At 39.3% G+C, this 20,203-nt stretch overlaps 1 protein-coding gene across 10 annotated transcripts in view; it reads right to left on the minus strand.

Moving 5' to 3' along the window:
- The window catches only part of TRPM3 (transient receptor potential cation channel subfamily M member 3), an 817,113-nt gene that overhangs the window by 207,103 nt on the left and 589,807 nt on the right, over window positions 1–20,203 (minus strand). For all 10 annotated transcript variants that reach the window (XM_033122317.1, XM_033122314.1, XM_033122311.1 and 7 more), the window contains one exon: window positions 11,593–11,764. In XM_033122317.1, coding sequence (XP_032978208.1) covers window positions 11,593–11,764 — 172 coding nt within the window. The remainder of the gene's footprint in view (window positions 1–11,592; window positions 11,765–20,203) is intronic.

Here is a 20,203-nt window from a genome sequence, read left to right on the forward strand (position 1 = left end):
GATGACAGCCATGTGTAGGTCACATTTCCAGGATTTATTTTTGAAACATTAATATTAACAGTATGGTGTCATAGAAACAGAATGTATTCTCTTTATTTTTAATATTTTAGGATTTAAAATGTTACCTAATGATGTGTAACAAAATATGTGGTGAAGGATCCATTGTGGAATGCACATGCATTATTCATAGTACAGCATATGCAAGGACTTTGAGACTAAGGGGATCTGTTTGAGCTAGTTAGCTTAAAAAGTTATCGAAACCAGGATAGTCTAAAATGATCTATATAATTTTAGACAGCTTGTCTCAATCGGATTCTCAGGGGAAATAACAATTTCCAGAGCCAGTGCAAGACTCTTCAACTACATATCACTAAAAAACTCACAGGTGGGGGCGGCCGGATGGCTCAGTTGGTTAGAGCACCAGCTCTCAACAACAAGGTTGCCGGTTCAAGTCCCGCTTGGGATGCTGGGCTGTGCCCCCTGCAACTAAGGTTGAAAACAGCCACTGGACTTGGAGCTGAGCTGCGCCCTCCACAACTTGATTGAAGGACAATGACTTGGAACTGACGGGCCCTGGAGAAACACAGTTCCTCAATATCCCCCAGTTAAAAAAAGAAAAGGTATGTGCATTGATTTAAAAAAAATCCAAAAAACTCACAGGTGAAGAGGGAAAGGGCAAAATATGAAGCATATACTACAGGAGCTATTTATGAACAAGGCTCCCCAATGAATATACTGGAACATATAGGTACATCTTATTCATGAATGGTAGATGTATTTTATCTCACATGCCAACTCCTGCCACTTCTTGATCATCTGGAATGTTATGCTGAAAAGGTGTGATAAAAAAACCCCAAAAACCTGCTAGTTGTACTCCAATATCTATTCTTCCCTTCCCTCAGTGTGATAGAATTTATTGGCTATGCATTTACCCAGGATAAAGACTACATTTTTGAACCCCTTTTTAATTAGGTGGGGACATGTGACTAAATATTGGCACGTAGGATGTAAGCCAAAATGGTGTGTATGACTTTCCTATTGTGCCTTTAAAAGGAAGGGTTATGATTTTCCTTTGATCCTTTTTTCTGATTCATTCTGGCCAGAATGTAGATGTGATGATGAACTCCCATGGACCATGAAAATAGGGAAGGGCAGAGCAAAAGAAAGAAGGAATCTGAGTCCTCAACACTGTGAGGTCACCCTGTCAGATCTGCACTCATGTTCAGAATAACATATGCATAAGGAATAAACACCTGTCTCATTGAGGTATCCACTGTTTGAGTCAGCCTGTGTTCAAATGAATGCAAATGATTCTGAGCTATGTCAAGGCTCAGTGAGAAAAGTACCATGATAGGTTTGCAATGTTGACCGCGGGCCAGGGACCCATGGTCTCATGCCAATGCTTACTGGATGGATAGTCAACTTACTCCAAAATGGAAAACTCGCCAAAGAAACTCTCATGTAACTCATACCTTATTTCTTCCCTTTGCCATCTGCCTCCCTCTCTGTGCTACTACTGACCACTTCAGGCTTGTCCCCTCTGCATTTGGTATAAATACAAAGAAATGAGACTGACTTAACAATTATAATAAGAATAAAAATAAGTCATATATGTATTATTTATGATATATCATTCATTTATATGTAAGTGATTACAATCCTTTCAAATTGCCCTGGAAAGTTATATGCTTGTTTCAATCATGCTGCTGTGGCTAAACAGTTTTGAAACTTTTTTGGAACTGTAAATTCACACATTTTTATATAATAATATGAGAGGGAGAAATTACTTAAATTTCTTTCATGCCAAAGCAGCAGCTCTTTATTGAGTACTTACCATGCACACCATTAACTCCAATTTCGGTGTCAGAGAGACTGGTAAACCTTGTAAGGACGTCAGTGGTACACTTTACATAACCTATGTCAAATTTCCAGGGTAAGTTGGCTTCATAATTTAACAATAGAAAAATACTAATATGCAAAAGGGATCTACTGCAGCCCAGGGAAAGGAGACACATATTCCAGAAATGGAAGGTGAATTTTAAAAGCACTGCTTCATGGTGCTTTATTTAACGAAGTTATTCATTCACTGAAGATTTATATTACTGCCCTGCTCCCTTATTTCCAAAATAAGTCTCAGTAATTTATAGATTAAAAATTAGAGTTCTCTTTGTGTTCAATTTCAAACGTTTTATTCTACTAGAATTTTGATTTATTAAAATATCCCTTGGGAAATTAATTCTAGTGAGTAGGCTCTCCAGGGCCCTTCGGGTACAGTAACCACATTTCTGGACCTCTGCCTGTATCCCCAAATCAGCTAATAACGGTGAACTGTGGGATTTCTCTGAGCATCAAGGCTGCTGACCTGGGAGCTCCCATCGTTGAGCACATTTCTAGAGTCACTGAGCCTGCAACATCTGAAGCAGTGGTGCTAAGAGCAGGTGCTGCCGAGTTGGAAATTCTGATTTACTTCATGAGTCAGTTCTGCCTGTTAAGCAGGTCAGTGTGTCTCTCCAAATGAAAAACAGCTTCCTTATCGCCATTATAGCAGCAAGGTCAACTCAAGTTCATTTACAGTTTTCAAATATGCTGAGAGCTCTAACATAGACAGTGACTCTGGTCCTCACCCAGGACAGAACAGAGCAAATGAAGTGAGATATAAGGAAGAAATACCCAACAGCAAGTGACACTGGGATTTGAAGGACATATATGAGGGCTGACACCCTGCCTGTGCCGTGGGTGGATGTAGGATACCAAAGTCTTCACAAGTTGTTAAGTAATTTGAATGTCCCCCTTGGCTCACTATTGCTGCTTTTTCTACATACAAGTATGTCTCTAAACTAGGACAGAGTAACTTGGAAGGGTGTGGCCCTAATGAATCAGGGGTGGGTTACTGGAAAGAGTTGAAAAAAAAACAAAACAAAAAGAAAACTCAAGGAAACATAGTCAGAGTAGGGTTTCTTAAGGAATGTGGTTGGCATTTGGACCAGGCAATTTTTTCATGTGAAACTGCTCTGCACAAGATAGAATATTAACGTTCCTGTCTCCTATTTAGCACCATTCAAGAACACCAGAAATTGTGTCAACCACTAATCCTCCCATTATTTTAAAATGTCTCCTAGTGGAGGTGGTTATCACCAAAAAAATGATGGTAAAGGAGCAAGGGAATAAATGCTGCAGTCATGAGAACTTCTTTCTGATTTCGGAAATTTCACTGAAACAAAATGCTTTAAATTGGTGTGTGCCACCTCATAGATACGCGCTTTTAAAAATAAAATCTCCTGTAACCAACTGGACTCTACTACCATGACTCACTCTGTGTATTAGCACATTTATGGGGCTCATCTATTATACAAATCAGTGAAAAGGGGAAATATTTGTTCCCATAATAAAGCATAACTTCTCAGGGATGATAGTCTGTACCACTGAGAGACAATATTATTATCATTATTTTTGTTAGTTTGTGTGAATAAGCACAGTCATCTATGAATACTCGTAGGTGTGTGGCTTAGGGACTGAATAATAAAACATACATGTTTTCCAGAGAACTTTAAGTAGCAATATCCTCAAAAACCAAATTTAATTATGTTTTATGAATTTTGCAATCGTGGCTGCTACTTGCTTACTTAGAAATGCCAAGCCCATTTTAATCTCGCTTTAGAGAAAAGTACTCTTGGTGGCTTCATCAGATGAGGCCACACTCAAATGTCAATCATTACTCTGGGACAAAGAAAGAAAAGAAAATCAAATTCTCTTTCGAGCATATTCTGACAGTAGCAAAAGCACTGGTTAAGAAAATCTAAACCTACCCAGATACTCCCATCAATTAATATCACAAAGTCAGTGTATCTATAACGACTACTACGAGGACATAATGCCTTCGACTGGATTTAGTCTGACGTAGATTTCACTTTATCGTAGGGAGATGAGAAAGTCAGAAAATTCCAGCTTTATAAGGAAATTTCCTATAACCAATGTTGATGTTCACAGTATAATTAGACATGTAATCCAAATAAAACTTTGTATGCAGCCAAACCTAAAATAAAATTCAAACACAAAGGGGGAACACTTTAATCAATCACAGCCCAAAGAGAACTAGATTTCCGTCGTCTTTCCTCAATCATCTTTTTGAATAAAATGGTAAATTACAAGAAGAAAATCTGACATTGGCCCAAATCTAAACATTTAAGATATATTCTGGGCCAATTCATATTTAGTCCAAATTCCGACACTCCCAACGAGTACGCAACAATCCTTAATGACAGTCATAACAATTACTCCAACACACTTGAATCTCTAAAGAAAGATTAAATTTTCTCCATTATTCTCTATTTACTTAGGCAGGAGAAGCAACTACCATTCAGAATATATTTTCAATAATAGAAAAAACAAAACAAAAGAGTTTTATTATTGCTGCAATGACCAAGAATGTAAATCAATTACTCTTCAACAAGTACTGTTAATAGAGGCTGGATGACATGTTACAAAATATAACAATGAGCCTTAATTTTCTCTTTGGGCCCAGGGATACATGGCTTCTTAACAATCCGAAGCAGTTTCTATGTGTGGTAGAGATATTCTGAACACCCTGAATTCTGATGGGCTTTGAATGAAACGTCTGGGTCTCAGGTTGGAACCTTTGGCAGCCAGGCTACAGAAACATGGGACATGGTTTCCCACTGGGGGACCACAGTGCCACAAAGTCAAGAAGGCAACCAATCTTTCTGAACTGCCACATGATAGAATCCTTTCATATGTTTACTCATTTAATCATAACACTGTGAGGAATTATTGTCCCTGGTTCACAGCTGCAGAAACAAAGTCTAAGAGAAATGCAGTAATTTGTCTAAGGTCGCAGAGCCATAACGATCTGAACTTCCAGGTCTCCCTGCCACTTTCAACTTAATCACTGGCTATAGACAAACACCAAGACACCCTCTTCTCCCAAATGTTATGTTCTTTCCTCCAAACTCTTAAATGAACGTCACAATTGCTGGGGATTTTTCTTATCTTCCCTTTTGAGAATTGCTAGGCAATATTTGTTTAAATGTTTTTTGGCCAACTAAGAGAAGAACTTGGAATGAGGAAGATGGTTGTCAAAATTTTTTGATGAATTTTAGCATGTAATAATGTAGTTCTTAATTTTAGTTTTTTTTGAAAAACTTGTTAAAGAATTCTTGGATCAATATTTGTCATTATGTTGTTACTGAGTTAAGGAAATACTTTAAAAATCTACCCTATGTGTGGCTACAAGTTAAAAAAAATGTTTTGGTACTGAAATATTTATAGTAATGAAATATAATGAAAAATTTATGGATTTCCTTCAAAATTATTTAGAGGAGAATATATACATATATATGGCAATATTTCATATATATTTTTATATATTTACATAGATATGTTAAAATGGTAAATTTTAAATTATGTATATTTTGCCACATTAGATATACATATATGTATACGTGTGTGTATATATAATATATACGTATATATAATACATATAGGTAGATGCAGGAGATATATATATACACATGTCTATATCTATATGTCTATATCTATATATATATCTCCTGCATCTACCTATATATATTTTATATACATATATACACACACACACACATATATATGGGCAATCTTAAGACATATATATCTATATCTATCTATATATATATCTTAAGATTGCATATATATATATATATACACACACACACATGTATATATGTACATGTATATATATCTTAAGATTGCCCATAAGTTGAAAAAAGTAGAGGCTAAGGATAGTTACAGGGGTTATAATATTCTCTAATTTTGTATTTGTTTGAAATTTTTGAACAATAAAAATGTATACAAAAAGTATGCTTGGGATTTTAAACTCTCATTAGGCAACATATATGTTGCTTTCTGGAACAGTCCTTTGGTACTCAGTCTTTCAGGTAACACCTGTTTATTGAGCGGTTATTATGTTCCTAGCAATGTGCTAAATTGATTGAACTTGTGTGACTATGTGAATGCCCATAAAATAACAAGGGACTGTTTATGATGGACCTTTGTTTATTTTAGTTCAAGCTTAGTATATATGATATTTGGCAATACTAACTAAAAGTTCGAATCACCTGTGATACTTCATTTACCTGCCTCTCTGTAGCTCAGTCTGATCTTTTACATGAATTATTGCAAATCCTCATGAATGTCAGCCACAGCTTACTCTCCTCCACAGACTCTTGGGATGCAGATATACAGAGCACATATAGCCTCACCGCCTTGCTGCTCTCCTCCTCTTTTGTGCTTGCCAGGCAAAATCCCCACATGTGCTCACCCCAACTCTGTGCCTATTCTATGCAAGCTAAACATCGGTGGAAAGCAACACACAGCCCTGATGATTCACACCCTTTTAAATTCTCGATCACAAATATCAAGGGGTCCAGGTTGCTGTGGGGGTCGTCTTGCATTTCCCTGTCCGTCCACTCTCCCATCTCTACACTAACTGTAGTGTTTTTCTCTCCCTAATCTCTTATCCCTCCTCCCTTCCACACCCTCAGCCCATGACCTCCTGTATTATTTGCTTTACCTAAAGAAGCTCTCTACAGAGAACATGTGATTTTCCCAGCGGAAAACGCTCCTTCCTACCCACATCTGTGCCCACGTACTCTGCCTTTCCTCCTGCTGCCGAGGAAGAAACTGTCCACATTCTTCATTTGTGCACTGGTTCCGATCCCTTTGCTCCTTCTCGCGGGCCTTATTCTAATTTCCCTGAGATTGGTTCTCAACTCCCTTTTCTTTAAAAACTTACTCATTGGAACATCTCATCTCGTCTCATCATTTTTTAAGAATCAGCTGGTGTCTCTAAGGATGACCATGCAGCATTCCTGATGTGTCTATTCCTTACCCTGAATGCTCAATTCATTAGCAAGTCCTCTTGAGCTCTACCTTCAAAATATATCTTAGGATTAATATTATATGATTCCACTTATATGAGGTACCTAGAATAGGCAAATTTATAAAGGCAGAAAGTAGAACAGCGGTTCCCAGGGGCTGGGGGGAGGCGGAATACAGTCTTACTGCTTATTGGGGATAGAGTTTCAGTTTGGCAAGATGAAAAAGTTCTGGAGATGGACAGTGGTGATGGTTGCACAACAATGTAAATGTACTTAATGCCACTGAACCATACACTTAAAAATGGTTCAAATGGTAAATTTTAAATTATGTATATTGTGCCACATGTTTAAAAATATCAGTTAAGAAACAGATATGTATATACTTGAATCCAACCACTTTTTACTACCTATGTTGCTGCCACCCTAATACAAACTATTATCATCTCTCTCCTGCCTTGTCAACGCTGCCTCCTAGAACACCTCCCTGCGTTTAATCTTGCCCCCTACCTCAGTGTGATCTCTACAGACAACATCAGATGAGGTTTTCAACTGGAAGGGAGAGCCTGTAACTTACCAGATCAAAGTCTGTTAGAATAAAATCCTACTCTTTATAAAGGTCTTCTTGCTCTTCACTGAACACCTGGGGCCTTTGTCCCTGCTTTCCCTCTCCCCAGGCTGCCCTTTCCACAGCCGGCTCCGACTCCATTCAGGTCTCTGCTTACATATCATCTCCTTATAGAGCTCATTCCTAACTAGCTAATCTCTACTATCCTCCCAACACGCACACGTGCACCCATGCAGACATACGTATACCCTCTCTTGCTTTATTTCTTAATAGCGCTTTTTACTACCAGACATCTCATATGTGTCCTTGTTTTCTTATTTACGTATTACCGTTTGCCCCTCTTGACTTAAGTGCAATGAATTGGCTGACTGCTGCTTTTCTGGGCCTTCACCATGACTGGCACATCGTAGAAGTGCAAGAAATATTTGCTTACTAAGGGCATGATTGGACTTGTTTGAGGCTTTGCATTTTAAATTTGAAGCTCAGAAAATAGTAGATGGAAGAGTGTTCCAAAGCAGGCAACTGCTCACATCGGAAAAAATTCTCCTTTAAAAACAAAGCCCTTTAGTGACCAATGAGGACACTCTAGGGCAGACTGTTGACAGCAGGAATAAAGGGAGGGAGGGGAAAAATGAGATAATGGATTCCAGAGTGCTATGAAAAATGTAAGACACTGTGCTTGTAATAAGTTATTATGAACAATTGGCATCTTGATGAGGAAGGGTGTAAAGGTCCCCGAGCAGAATTCACTTACTATTTCAGGAAAGGATTCTTCAGAAGATTATGTCATTTGTGTAAGAACATAGGCTTGTTGAAAGGCTTGTGGCATGCAGGTCTCCCTAAGTGATGAGGAGGAACGGTACTGTAATGAAGAAAATGCTGAGTGTATTCAGACATCCCCGGGGATCGTCTGACGCGATTAGGTGGTGAACAGTAATTGTGTGGTATCATGGGGCAGTCTATTATGGCAGGTGGCTCATTTTCAGGAGACTGAATTGGGGCCTCCCGAAATTGAGTTCCACTGGTGTGTTTTAGAGTTCCTCAACTTTTGAAGAAGGAAAAGCAAAAGCACATGGGATTTTTAGAATGGGTACGTAGAATAAAATTTTATTTTTCATAGGAAGAACCATATTCCTGCTAATTATGATACAAAGGGGAAAAAAAACGTAGTATCCAGATGAAAAAGGAGAATTGCTGTTCTAAAATACCAACTGGAGATTCACAAAAGGTTTGTATTCTTCATTCTGCTGTCTCCTGTTATAACCAGATCAACTCTTCCCCTCCTTGCTCAGTCCTGTTCTGGAGGCTTCTGGGCTCTCATGGACTTGGCTGCTAACTAAACAGAGATCTCAAGGCAAACGCTGTTAGCCTGGCTGCTTCTTAGTTATGATCTGAGGACCTTGCTGCTCTCTCCCCGCTTTGTGTGGTGAATGCCGTAGTACCAGCAGTGGACCTGATGACTCATGGGTCTCTCACTTGGAGGGTGACCTACCATCTCAGTTTGCCTGGGCCTCAGAGGACCTGGAGACATGGGACTTTTCGATGTTAAATCTGAGAAAGTCCCAGGCAAACTGGGACGAGTTGGTCATCTCACAATTAAGTTCAGGGATAAAATTAGGGCAGGAGATAACTCAAGGCTTCATTCACCACAGATCATAGGCAAATTCCTGACCCCAAGGCTTTTAACTTTCTGTGACCCCAGGGATCTGTTGGGCATCTTTCATCCCCCTCTCTTCCCTTTTAATTATAGTCGCTGAATGAGAGCTTGTGGGCTTCTATTAAGCCTCAAATACAGTCCCCAAAGTCAGGAGGAAAATTGTGTGTATAAATTGTGATGATTACAGTGACCATATGCACCCTCTCCGCCTCGACCTTGCTCCTGCTACTATCACTGAACCCACTCTGGGGGCCCAGCCCCTCCCCAGACTCCAGGCCTATTCCTGTTTGTGGACTTGGAGCATTTCAGGAGTCTCAAGCCAGCTTTTCTGACCTTATGCCTCAGCTTGGTACCTGGATCTGTGCTTCTCCCCTACTTTGTACCCTAGACCCTTGCCGGGATCTCCACTTGTCAATGCACCTGTGTGCCGCTATCTACCTTGAAGACTTAGCAAGGGTGCCAGGCCTCCACACATGGCATGCAGTGTGTGTATGGGATCCTGGCTCCTCCAGCATCCCTGAGATCCTGACCCACTCTTCAGCTCCACATTGCTGAGGCCAGGTGACTGTCCATGAGCCTCCCTGGACCTCCCCGGCAGGGCCATCCACACAAATAGAACCTCATGAGCTTTGGAGAAAGGGACCCCTCCGGGCACGTAAATTACAAAAGGGGGCCCCTTCTGGGATGGTCATTTAGAACAAATCAACCTTTCCTCAGGCAGCTTGTAAGGCACAGGGCTTGCCTAAGAGAGCCCTGGCTCAGTTTTAAATCCACTGGCACCCCCTCAGCTGGGTGTATAACTTACATAGTCACACCTAGCTCTCCTCCTAACACTACTGACTGACTGTCTCAGCTGCCACTGGGGCCTGGCATGGTGACATGCTTTGCTTATTTGGACAGGTTTTGTCTCTGAACTTGACCTGAACTTGACCTGCATTTGTTCCTTGTCCACACTTCTCCCATCTCCTTCAGCTTTCAGATCACTCCTACTTAGGCTCTCATTTGTACCCTGATGGTGTAAAGAAAGTAATGCTACAGCTTATAAAAAACTAAGAAGGTAACACTAATTGCATAACATTTACACATTCTATCAAATAATATAATCAAATTCAATTTTAATATAATGAAACCTGCAACCCATTGATTATAGTGCTTTGTTACATTCAATTACTACTGATCTCTGCAAAGATTCTCTAGTCTTTTCTACTCTTTTTTTCCAAAATATGTTTACCTCAGGATAATACTGTGTTTTCTCTTTCCAAAGACAGTTGAAGACTCTTAGAAGCGAGTTTCCTAATACAATTTTGACTTTAAGCCTATACCACAATTTATCATTCCAGACTTCGCTGTGAAAAAGATGAAGGCGTGAAACTTGACTGCCTACACAGCAGTAGTTCCTGAAAAGTTAAACCAGAAAAGAGAGGATAGAAAAAGAAGTTGTGGTCTAGTAAGTCAACTATCCCAATTCTCGGAGGAAGATGGCTATAGCAAGGAAATCCCACTTGGGATAGGTGCAGAGAAAAGACTAGAGGAAAGGACAGCTATTTGGACAAATTGAGTCACATGACACTGAACTTCTGAAAACTTATCTAGCCAAAGAGAATCCTTTCTTTTAGAATTTCAGGCTTTGGAAGTTCCATCAGTTAAATACAAGTTCCCCAGATGGGACATACAATTATCACAAAGTTTGACCCTGCCATGAAGGCTGGTATGTTACTTTGTGAAAATAAATTGCATTTTATTTTGTGAGGAGGGGACAGTAGGTTATTTTCATATTTCTAGCATATTTCAGGCACTTAGTGATCTGGGGAGCACCGCTGGTTTTACAATGTTACCTTTCACAGTTAAAACATAGGTGTACACAACAAATGGCACAGAACACGTAAAAAGTTAAGAGAGAATTTTAGTGTAACCATCGGGTATATATTATGTGGTCCAAATATATCTAAATACACACATATCAAGAGACAATGAATGAATACATACAAAATTAAAAACAGATTAAAGTTTTATCAAGATGGTTACGCATGATGCTTTAATTTAGACAATGTCAGTTCCCTTGAAAGGCCTTCACGTGGTCATCTGTGCTCAGATCAAAGCCTGATTTTATTTCTTTTGTTTCTCCAGCTACCAAAAATACCTTAGTAAATAGAAACAATTTCTCTAGTGTGCTTTTCCTCCTGGGAGTATTGTGTAAATGATGTAGAAAAAGTTTGGAGAGAAAAACTTATTTGTAGTCACAAACCCCCGATGGGGTTGAATTTTTCAGGCATGATAAATGAGATGGAGTCCATCAATTAATTGTGTGATCACTTCTTATGCCTCCAGTCGTCCTCTAGACAACTTCCTCTAATTCTAACCACTGGCCCAGTAGCCATAACGATCGGTATTCGAAACTTGCTCAAGTTTTTATAATATTATTATCTGGTGTACTTAAAGTTATTTACTTTCAACACACTTCCTAGGAGGCGTGACAGTGGGAAAAGTAGCTTACTTACTTGTGTTTATCTTCTGGAGTGAAATATGCTTTTCCAACTGTCTTCTGAGCTTCACCTCTGCTCCATATTTTCCAGTGGTCCCGTTGTCAGCCAGAATGAAGTGGGAATGCATGCTATTGAGAACAGTGAGCTTGCTCATGGGATTGGACATGGTCTGATATGGCCGGACAACCTGCAGGAGTTCAACAGGAAGAGGCAGAAGTCAGAGAAAAGAAAGCAAAATATAAAAAGGAGAACCAGAGAGGACAGAGAGAGAGAGAAGGAAAATCAATTATTTGGTACAGTGAAAGTATAGTCTACTTCCTCTTCCTAATACTGCTCTGCATAGAAGCAAAATTGATGGTAAATGTTCTATTCAAAGCAAGATTATGCTTAAAGGATTATATATCTGTTAATTTATTTGTTTACTGAATTCATACAGAAACTAGAGTCTGTGTTTTCATTGTACACAAAAAACTGCTATGTGAATGATAGATTCACTTTGAAGTTGATCTTTTATTTGTTGATGGACTAGAAATAATTTCTAAATTTAGTTATTTGTTTCTTTCTTTCTCTTCTCTGTCATGTCCATATACTCTAATCGGCACAGCAGAGTGATCATTCTGGAGAATGGTGGGGGCTGGGGGGTGATCTTTTCTGTCAAGCCCATTCAGTAATCTGAAATCCTGTTATTTTAAATCAACACTGTTCTCATGAGACACCTTACTTAAGTCGAAATATTCTATGTAAAGTAATCATCTCATGAGACAAATACGAATCAGGCTCAAAATGACCGTCACTATCTTATTTTCGCTGTTGTTATTGTTATTTTAATTTCATGGTGAATTACACTACCTAAAACAGTATATGTCTAAGTGCAGTTTTCAGATTTTTGATATAAAGAGAAAAGCAAACCCTATTGTGAGTGAGCTGCTTTATACACGTTATCTATATTCCTTGCAACAATCCTGCAAGGTAGATGCTGTTATGTTTATGTCATGGATGAAGAAACTGGTAAAGTAAGTTTTGTAAGAGTTCACTTCACACAGAACCAGAATTCACACCGAGGACTGACTGATTCCAAAAATTGTGCTTATTCGCCATTCCCATACGACCAACTTAGACACGATGGAAACAAGAAGGTGTGTTGGAAATCTGCTTGTAAAATATTTAGGTAGAAACTTCACTCAAGACTATGAAAAGGAACATTCATTATCGCACAGTCCCAGTACAGTTATCCCTGCACCGAATCATCGAAATTGACAGCACAGAAATAAATTCTTTCTGTCCCTATGTGCGGTATGAAGTGACTCTGAAGGTGAGATGCCCCTGTTCATTTTCAGTACGTAATAACTCACCATGAAAAGCTATAGAAAGATCGTGTAGTTTGTTAGAGGAATTACAAAGGATTTAGTAAGGACAATCTTCAATAAAGATCTCATGAAAGTCATTTTTTAGACCTTGATGCTGATTTCGAAACCCTGCATCTCTATGTGTCTGGCAAACAGAATCTCAATACATACTGAATGAATGAATAGGACAACTCAAGACAGACATGCTTTTGTTCAAAACTGGAAAAAAAAAAACCCAACAAAAAAGACAACTTTCTTTTTCTGAATGGTTTGAGAATTGATCTAATCTAAATTTAAAATGTATAATTCTGAAACTTTGAAATGTCCTTTATTCTTTTAATATATGTGTTATTTGTTAATGTAGCATTAATATAACATTAATTCATAGCTTCATTTGACTTGGCTCTGATTGATAAAGGAAGCCCATAACTTTTTGATTATTGTTTCCAGTAATCTCATGGAGCGGTTTTCAATTACTCCTTTGTCTAGTTTAATGAATGAGAGTCCCCAAAACACAGAGACAGTGGTTGGCTAACTCCATCCCGAGTTCTTTATCAGTGGAAGAGTAGGTTGCTTGTGGTTGAAATTCCCATTTTGTTGTTACTCATTTTTTATCATAAAACATTCATTCTACAGCAGGGTGGAAGTTAATAAATATTAATGCTTTGTTGAAAGAGGCTTAGCAGAAAGACTTTTGCCTATTCTTAAAGTGCCTCTGCATTGTGGTTTTGGACAAAAGAAAATGCTTTAGTTACTGTTCTCTTTTCTAACAGTAGGCTCCTTGCCAAGAAGGAGGAAGACCCAAAACAGTTCCACAAGCAGCAGGTGACAATGGATTTTCTAGAGGTTAATCTCTGTGTGACAGTGAATGCAGACATTTGTTCTAGCTGAGACATGAGCACGTTTTCTAATTCCTGGGAACCTAATAAAAGAGCATTAGTGAAAGTGACATTTTCAAATGAAGAAAGGCATGGAAATGACTCTGGGCCAAGCTGAGAATAAAATAACATAATTCAATCATCAAACTATATTCTATATATCTGTTTCTTCCACCACAGGATTCTAAGGACATCACTTTCTTTTCTTGCGAAACATGGCACATCATCTTTGGGAACACTGTACATTTGAATCAGTCATGACAAGAAGGTCAAGTTTACGGTATCATTCATAAATTTTAATTCCCCCTTCTTACTGCTCTCCATTTCTTTTGATCTTATGTGAGGGTAAATTAAAGTTGGTCATGTTTTGGCAGAAATTTTGTCTGCTGAATAATAGGGGACATAAATCTGAAAATAATTAAAATGTCCTAATTTATTTTCTAATCATCATTGGATGAAGATGTGCTGAATCTTAGAATAATTCTTAACATATGAGCCACGGAAATCTGTTTCAATTCCAGTTCTGCCAATGGCTGTGTGAATCTGAGTCTCATATTTTTAACCTTTAGAAGGGAGATATAAAACCACTTACCTCAGATGAGATTATATGTGCAAAGTACCTGGCACCATGCCTGACTTCTAGAGGCAATCGATAAATTTGAATTCCTTCTCAAGCTCTCTTTTATTTTACCAACTCTAAACTGATTTTCTAATTGCAAACTAGTGACCAACATGAAATGATAGGAGACAAATCACTGATTTTTTGTTTTACAAGGGATTTAAATTAAGTAATGTAAGTACAAAAAAAAGAGAAGAAGATTAGTAATCAGTTGGCAAAATATGCAAAGTGTTTTTTCTTTGCTGTGTTCTCCCAAGCCATTTCAGAGGGTGATGCTCTAGAACTATTTGTTGATTAACTACAAAGTAGGAAATAACTTCCAAAATACTTCACAGGAATGCAATTTGGTCTAACTTGCCTATAAAATCCACTTGATATTCTTCATTACAAACATACTAGCAATTTATTTTTGTTTGAGTTACAATTTGCATATCTACAAAAGATTTACTGATCTTCCTCTTATATTTTTCAAATTAAAAATAACACTTTGTAGTACATGAATACAAATTAATTTTTTCCTCTGACAAAATTTTGGAGATATTGCACCCACTTTCACCATTAACAGTTCATAAAACGAGGACTTTTTGAAAGTGTGTGTGTGTGTGTGTGTGTGTGTGTGTGTGTGCGCACAAGCATGCACAGTAAGAACAACTGGTACACGTTCCTGACTGGCAGGTATATTACATTTCTCTACCATGTTTCTCAGCCAGTGTTTCCTAACAAAGTCAAGTCCTAATGACCTACAGCATCCACTGGATGTAATGGATTACCTTCTCTCCTAAGAATAAAGGATGACCAGGTTATGTATCATTCTTGAGAAAATCGAGAAGAGAGTCATTCAGATAACTTTTTTGTGCTTTGTAGTTCAGATGAGGAACCTGGATTGAGAAAGGCTGGTGGCATCTGAAAGGCCTACATATCAAGTGATCTTTTGTGATTTGTAAATATAGTAGTATCTAGACCCAGCAGGGAAATTTGCTTAGAAATGGATTTTAGACAAGTAATACTTCTTGGGTATCATGGGCCAGAATACCACTGACATTTTGCTTCTCTTTCTTGTCCCTCAAGGGTAAATGAGAGACTTCTTCATTCATTAACTCATTGTATACCACGTTGAATTAGCTGGTTGGTAAAATTCTGGTTCCAAGGCTTTTGTATACCTTGACTCTGAAACAAGGAGGCAACAAAGTGGGAGCTGTTTAAGGGGCCAACAGAGTAGAAGGTCCTTTATATCTTTATATAAGGCATTTGTAGGGTCACTGTCATTGCCAGGAAAGGATTGATCCAGAGAGACACTGTGGAAAACCTGAACGTGTTTCATAGGCTGGTGCCAGAGTGCTGCGTTTCTTTTCCCTGGATGGCCTCACATGGATCATTTGGGAGCTGATCTTAAACACCCCCTTGAGTTTTCCTAGCAAACATCATGGATGTTCTGGTCTCACCCAGGCGTACAGAGCAGGGGATCAGGAGATGGGGTTTCTCGTTCCAGGTCCTCTATTTAGTACTAATTTGTGGCCTTGAACAAGTCTGACTTCATTCATTCCTTTGTTTACTCACTCGTTAAGAATGTCTGGAGAAAATGAATGTGATAAATGCTATAACGCTGGCTTGAGGAGACATGTATTCTCACGTCTAGGTAATGTCTCATAATAAAGGTTCAAAATCTATTTATTGAAAGAAACTTTTTGGATGGTAGCTGTCTCATCTATAAAGTAGAGGACTAGACTGTGGTTTCCGAAGCCTTTCTACTTCTAAAATTGAATCTGGACAGCCTGTCTTAAAGAGTACATTTGCTTTTTCCAAGTTAATGCAGAACAATGACTGTCCATGTACATTGGCTACAAAGAAAAGTTGTTCTCTCATGTTCTGGGGTCTCTTCCATTTTGTGGTGCTTTCGACAATGCAAGAGCAGTTTGGTCCTCTGTGGCGCCTTTCCTGAATGGAACTGAATTGAGCTAAATCAGGTTTTTGAGTTATCAATTACAGGCCTTCTGCAATCCCAGACCTTATTACCTACTGGGGGTGCCAAAAAAATGTATACACATGACTTGTATGCATCTCTTCTTATTGGTATATATTGAGTATTACAATCTTAATAGTTTTTTCCTTTCTTAATATATGTACATATATATACATATCTCTTTTGGCACCCTCTGTAGTAAGGTGTGTAATTAGTGTGCCCCAGGCAAGTAGCAGGGCAGGGGATGTGTGTCCACAGAGTCATTCTTTTCCTCCCAATAGCACTATTTTAATTTAGGCATGAAGAAAATTAGCATTCATTGACCACTTACTGCATGCCAGGCACTGAGATCACACTTTTACGTGCATTAATCCATTTCATGCTTAGTTTCTAGGTAAAATTATAAAGGCTTAGAGACGTGAAGTGTCTTGGCTAAATTTGCTCCACTAACACTCTTCCCTCTCAACCCCATGTAGATCTTAAATTCCTTTACAGGTCCAAAGACATTTAGAGGGAAGACAGAGGACCCAGCCTGATTATAAAATTTATAAAGGTATGATTTTGCTGCTGGACATTTTTGCCACTGGTGTAGCTAAGCATTAAAGTCCTTCTGACCGTTTATCAGGTTATTTCCAGATGAGTCCTCTAGAACTGTATAGTATACAGAGGTCAGGAAAGGCACCAGCAGGCAGCAGAATGGGGTGTATGCTTTGGGGAGAGAGAAATAAAGGAGCAGTGAGGTTCTCTTCGGATCAGGTTTGCGTTTCTGGGAGAGAAGAGAGGCTACCGCAGGGAAGTGGGAAGCAACCTCTTTGTTCGAGATAAAGAAACGTGGGGGCTGAGGGAATGAAAAGGAAAAAAAAAAAAAGAAAGAAAGGCACTGTGTCCTTATAATCACAGAGAGGCCTGTGCTAGCAGGGACACTGGCTTGTTATTTCCTATTCAGGCAGCTCGGCTGTAAGTCTAGGTAGAGAGCAGGGTCGTATTGAATCCCAGATGCTGCCTCTCAGCTTAGCAACCCAAACAAGAAAGCAGCAAACCCAGGGATCCATCTCCAAAGAGGGCCTACATATCTCACTTATGTGACTCCCACCAAAATCCACAGGAAGAACAATTAGATCTTTCTGCAGCACTTTGAAAAAGTGCCCTTCAAATTATGGGCTGCAGAGGTGACCCGTCCTCATCTCCGGCTTTCCGCTGGAGTAGGCTCACCCCGCTCTGTCCTGACTGAGGGGAACTATGTACCATTCAGGTACAGGGCTCACTGGCAGTGGGAAATGGTCGCCAAGTTCTAAACAGGGTTACATGCTTTAAACATCACCATGTGTCAGTGGGGTGATTTGAGAATATGTTCAAATTCTTTGAAAAGCTTCCCTTAGTCTGGGCTGGATTTAGTGACTCACTTCTAAGAAACCGAATAAACTGGAAGTGATGGTGTATGACTTCTAAAACTAGGTCATAACAGAAGTCCTCTTAGGTCTCTCTTGGGTCACTTACTCTGGGGGAACATGGCTTTATGCCATGTTCATAAAGCAGCCTTTTGGAGAGGTTCACCTGGCAAGGAACTCCTAACCAACAGCCATGTGACTGAGTCATCTGAGAAGTGGGCACAGTAGCTCCATTCAGCCATTCTGATGATGTGGCCTCAACTGACATCTTGACTATGACCTTAAGAGAGACCAATCCACAACCACCCAGATAAGCCGCTCATAAATTCCTGACCCACAGACACTGTGAGACAATAAATGGTGTTTTTAAGCCATTAAGTTTTGAAGTAATTAGTTACACAGTGATAGATAACTAATATAGTAGTGTAGTATTATCTTCTTTGAGGCTTCAAAATATATCCTCTCCCTTCTATTCTGGATTGGCTGAGGCAGCATAATTTCAGGATCTCTAGTTCCCCCTGCTGCCCCCCACCCCTCGGGCTCCCATCCTCTGTGCCGCCTGGCATTCCTTCCCTGGGTTCTAAACAGTTCTGGTTTCTGTTCTCCACTAGGGCTGTGACTGCTGTCCTCCAGTCTCCTCCCATGTCTGACCCAAACACCGTCCTTCCTCACGTAGCAGACGATCTGACTCCTGTGCCTACACACTTGCCAACTGGGTAACCCTGATCAGGGTACTTACCCTCTGTGTCTCCGTGTCTCCATGTGCAAATGGAGATTAAGAATGATTATAACCACCTCACTGGGGTGTCATATGGATGATGTGAGATGGAAAACTCATAGAACAATGAACATATGAACTTAAATAAATGGTCAGCTACTATTATTATGGAGACATAGTGCTGCATAATAGGTAAGGACATGGTCTTGGGAGCTACCTGGCCTAGGTTTAAACACCAGCTACCTGCATCGTTTGTCATGCAATATTGGGCAAGTTACTTTACTTCTTTGTGGTTAGTTTTACCATCAGTAAAATGGGAAGGATGTTGGGGATACTGAAAATAACAACTTCTTAGTGCCATTATGAGAATGAAATGACTAGCTCTGTAAAAGTGCTGGTACTTATTAAGCTCTACAAAAGTGGTGATGCTATTATTGTTATAATTTCAGTGATAAATGATAAACCTCTAGACTAAACCTTCAATATCCTGCCACCAACCCTTTACATACATATTCTTCTTCTCTTTTAGTTATAAGGCTGTGGATGGTTAATCTCCCCTTTTAGCTGTGGACATCTTCACATCAGGGACACTCTAGGACTTATTTTATCAATTATCTCTTCTCTCTCTTTAGTTCCCTTTGTACCATAAACATATAAACAGACTCAGGTCTCTCCTATCTTGATGAAAAATACAGCCTTCAATTTATGGCTCCCTGTGGCTACTCATATCTCTTCTCATCACAGTCAAAGCTGTAAATGTAGTTCCTATTTTTCATTTCTACTTCTCCTTCTTCAACCCATTGAAATGGGAGCTTGATCTTTCATCATTCTTCTGAAACAGCGTGGACCAGTGATACCAAAATGTCTGTCTTGATAAATTGGATGAACATTCAATCCAAGTCCTTACCTTCCTTAGTTTCCCAGTTCTACCTGGTATTGCCCTCCATTTCATCCTTCTGGAGCACCCTTTTCCCTTGGCTTCCATAACACACTCTAGTTTTGCTCCTACCTTTAAGCCCTTCGTTTGGTCTATTTTGCAGATTGATTTCCCTCTGCTCAGCCATAAAATGTTGGAAGAGCCTCAGGTCGAGGCGTAGGCTCTCCTTCTCCTTACCCTACACACTCTCCCTTGGGGATCCCATCCACCATAATGGCTTTGTCATCTATAAGCAGGTGCCTTCTGAATCCAAGTGTGTAGCCAGATCTTGGTCCTGAGCTTCTGCCTTATAGACTCACTGACCACCTGGACATTTTTACATAGCTATCTCAAAGGAACTTTGAAATCAATACGTCCAAACTGACTTTTGTATCCCCGTGGCAACCTTGTGGTTACCGATGTTGCTTTCTAATCCCCTTCCCTACTCCCTCATCCCACCCCCACTCCCATCTAGCAACTCTCAGTTTTTCCTCTATATCTCTGAGGGGTATAAATGATAAATGTCTAACCATTACATTGTTTTGTACACCTAAAACTAATAAAAAAAATCAATATGTCCATATCCAAACAACACTCTCTTTACCAAAACTGCATTCCCTATGTAAGTGAATGTAGCCTAGAACTTGAGTATGGTCCAGGTTCAGCTAGCATTGGATCCTGTATAACTACAACAGTCTTAGGTGGGTCACCTTGACTCTGAACTTTTCCTCTCACATCTCCTGGATACATCTTATCTAATCTAATCATGGATATCCAATAATGTCCATACAAGGACCACTT

This window comes from Rhinolophus ferrumequinum, chromosome 12 (assembly GCF_004115265.2).
Source record: "Rhinolophus ferrumequinum isolate MPI-CBG mRhiFer1 chromosome 12, mRhiFer1_v1.p, whole genome shotgun sequence".
Classification (NCBI taxonomy): domain Eukaryota; kingdom Metazoa; phylum Chordata; class Mammalia; order Chiroptera; family Rhinolophidae; genus Rhinolophus; species Rhinolophus ferrumequinum.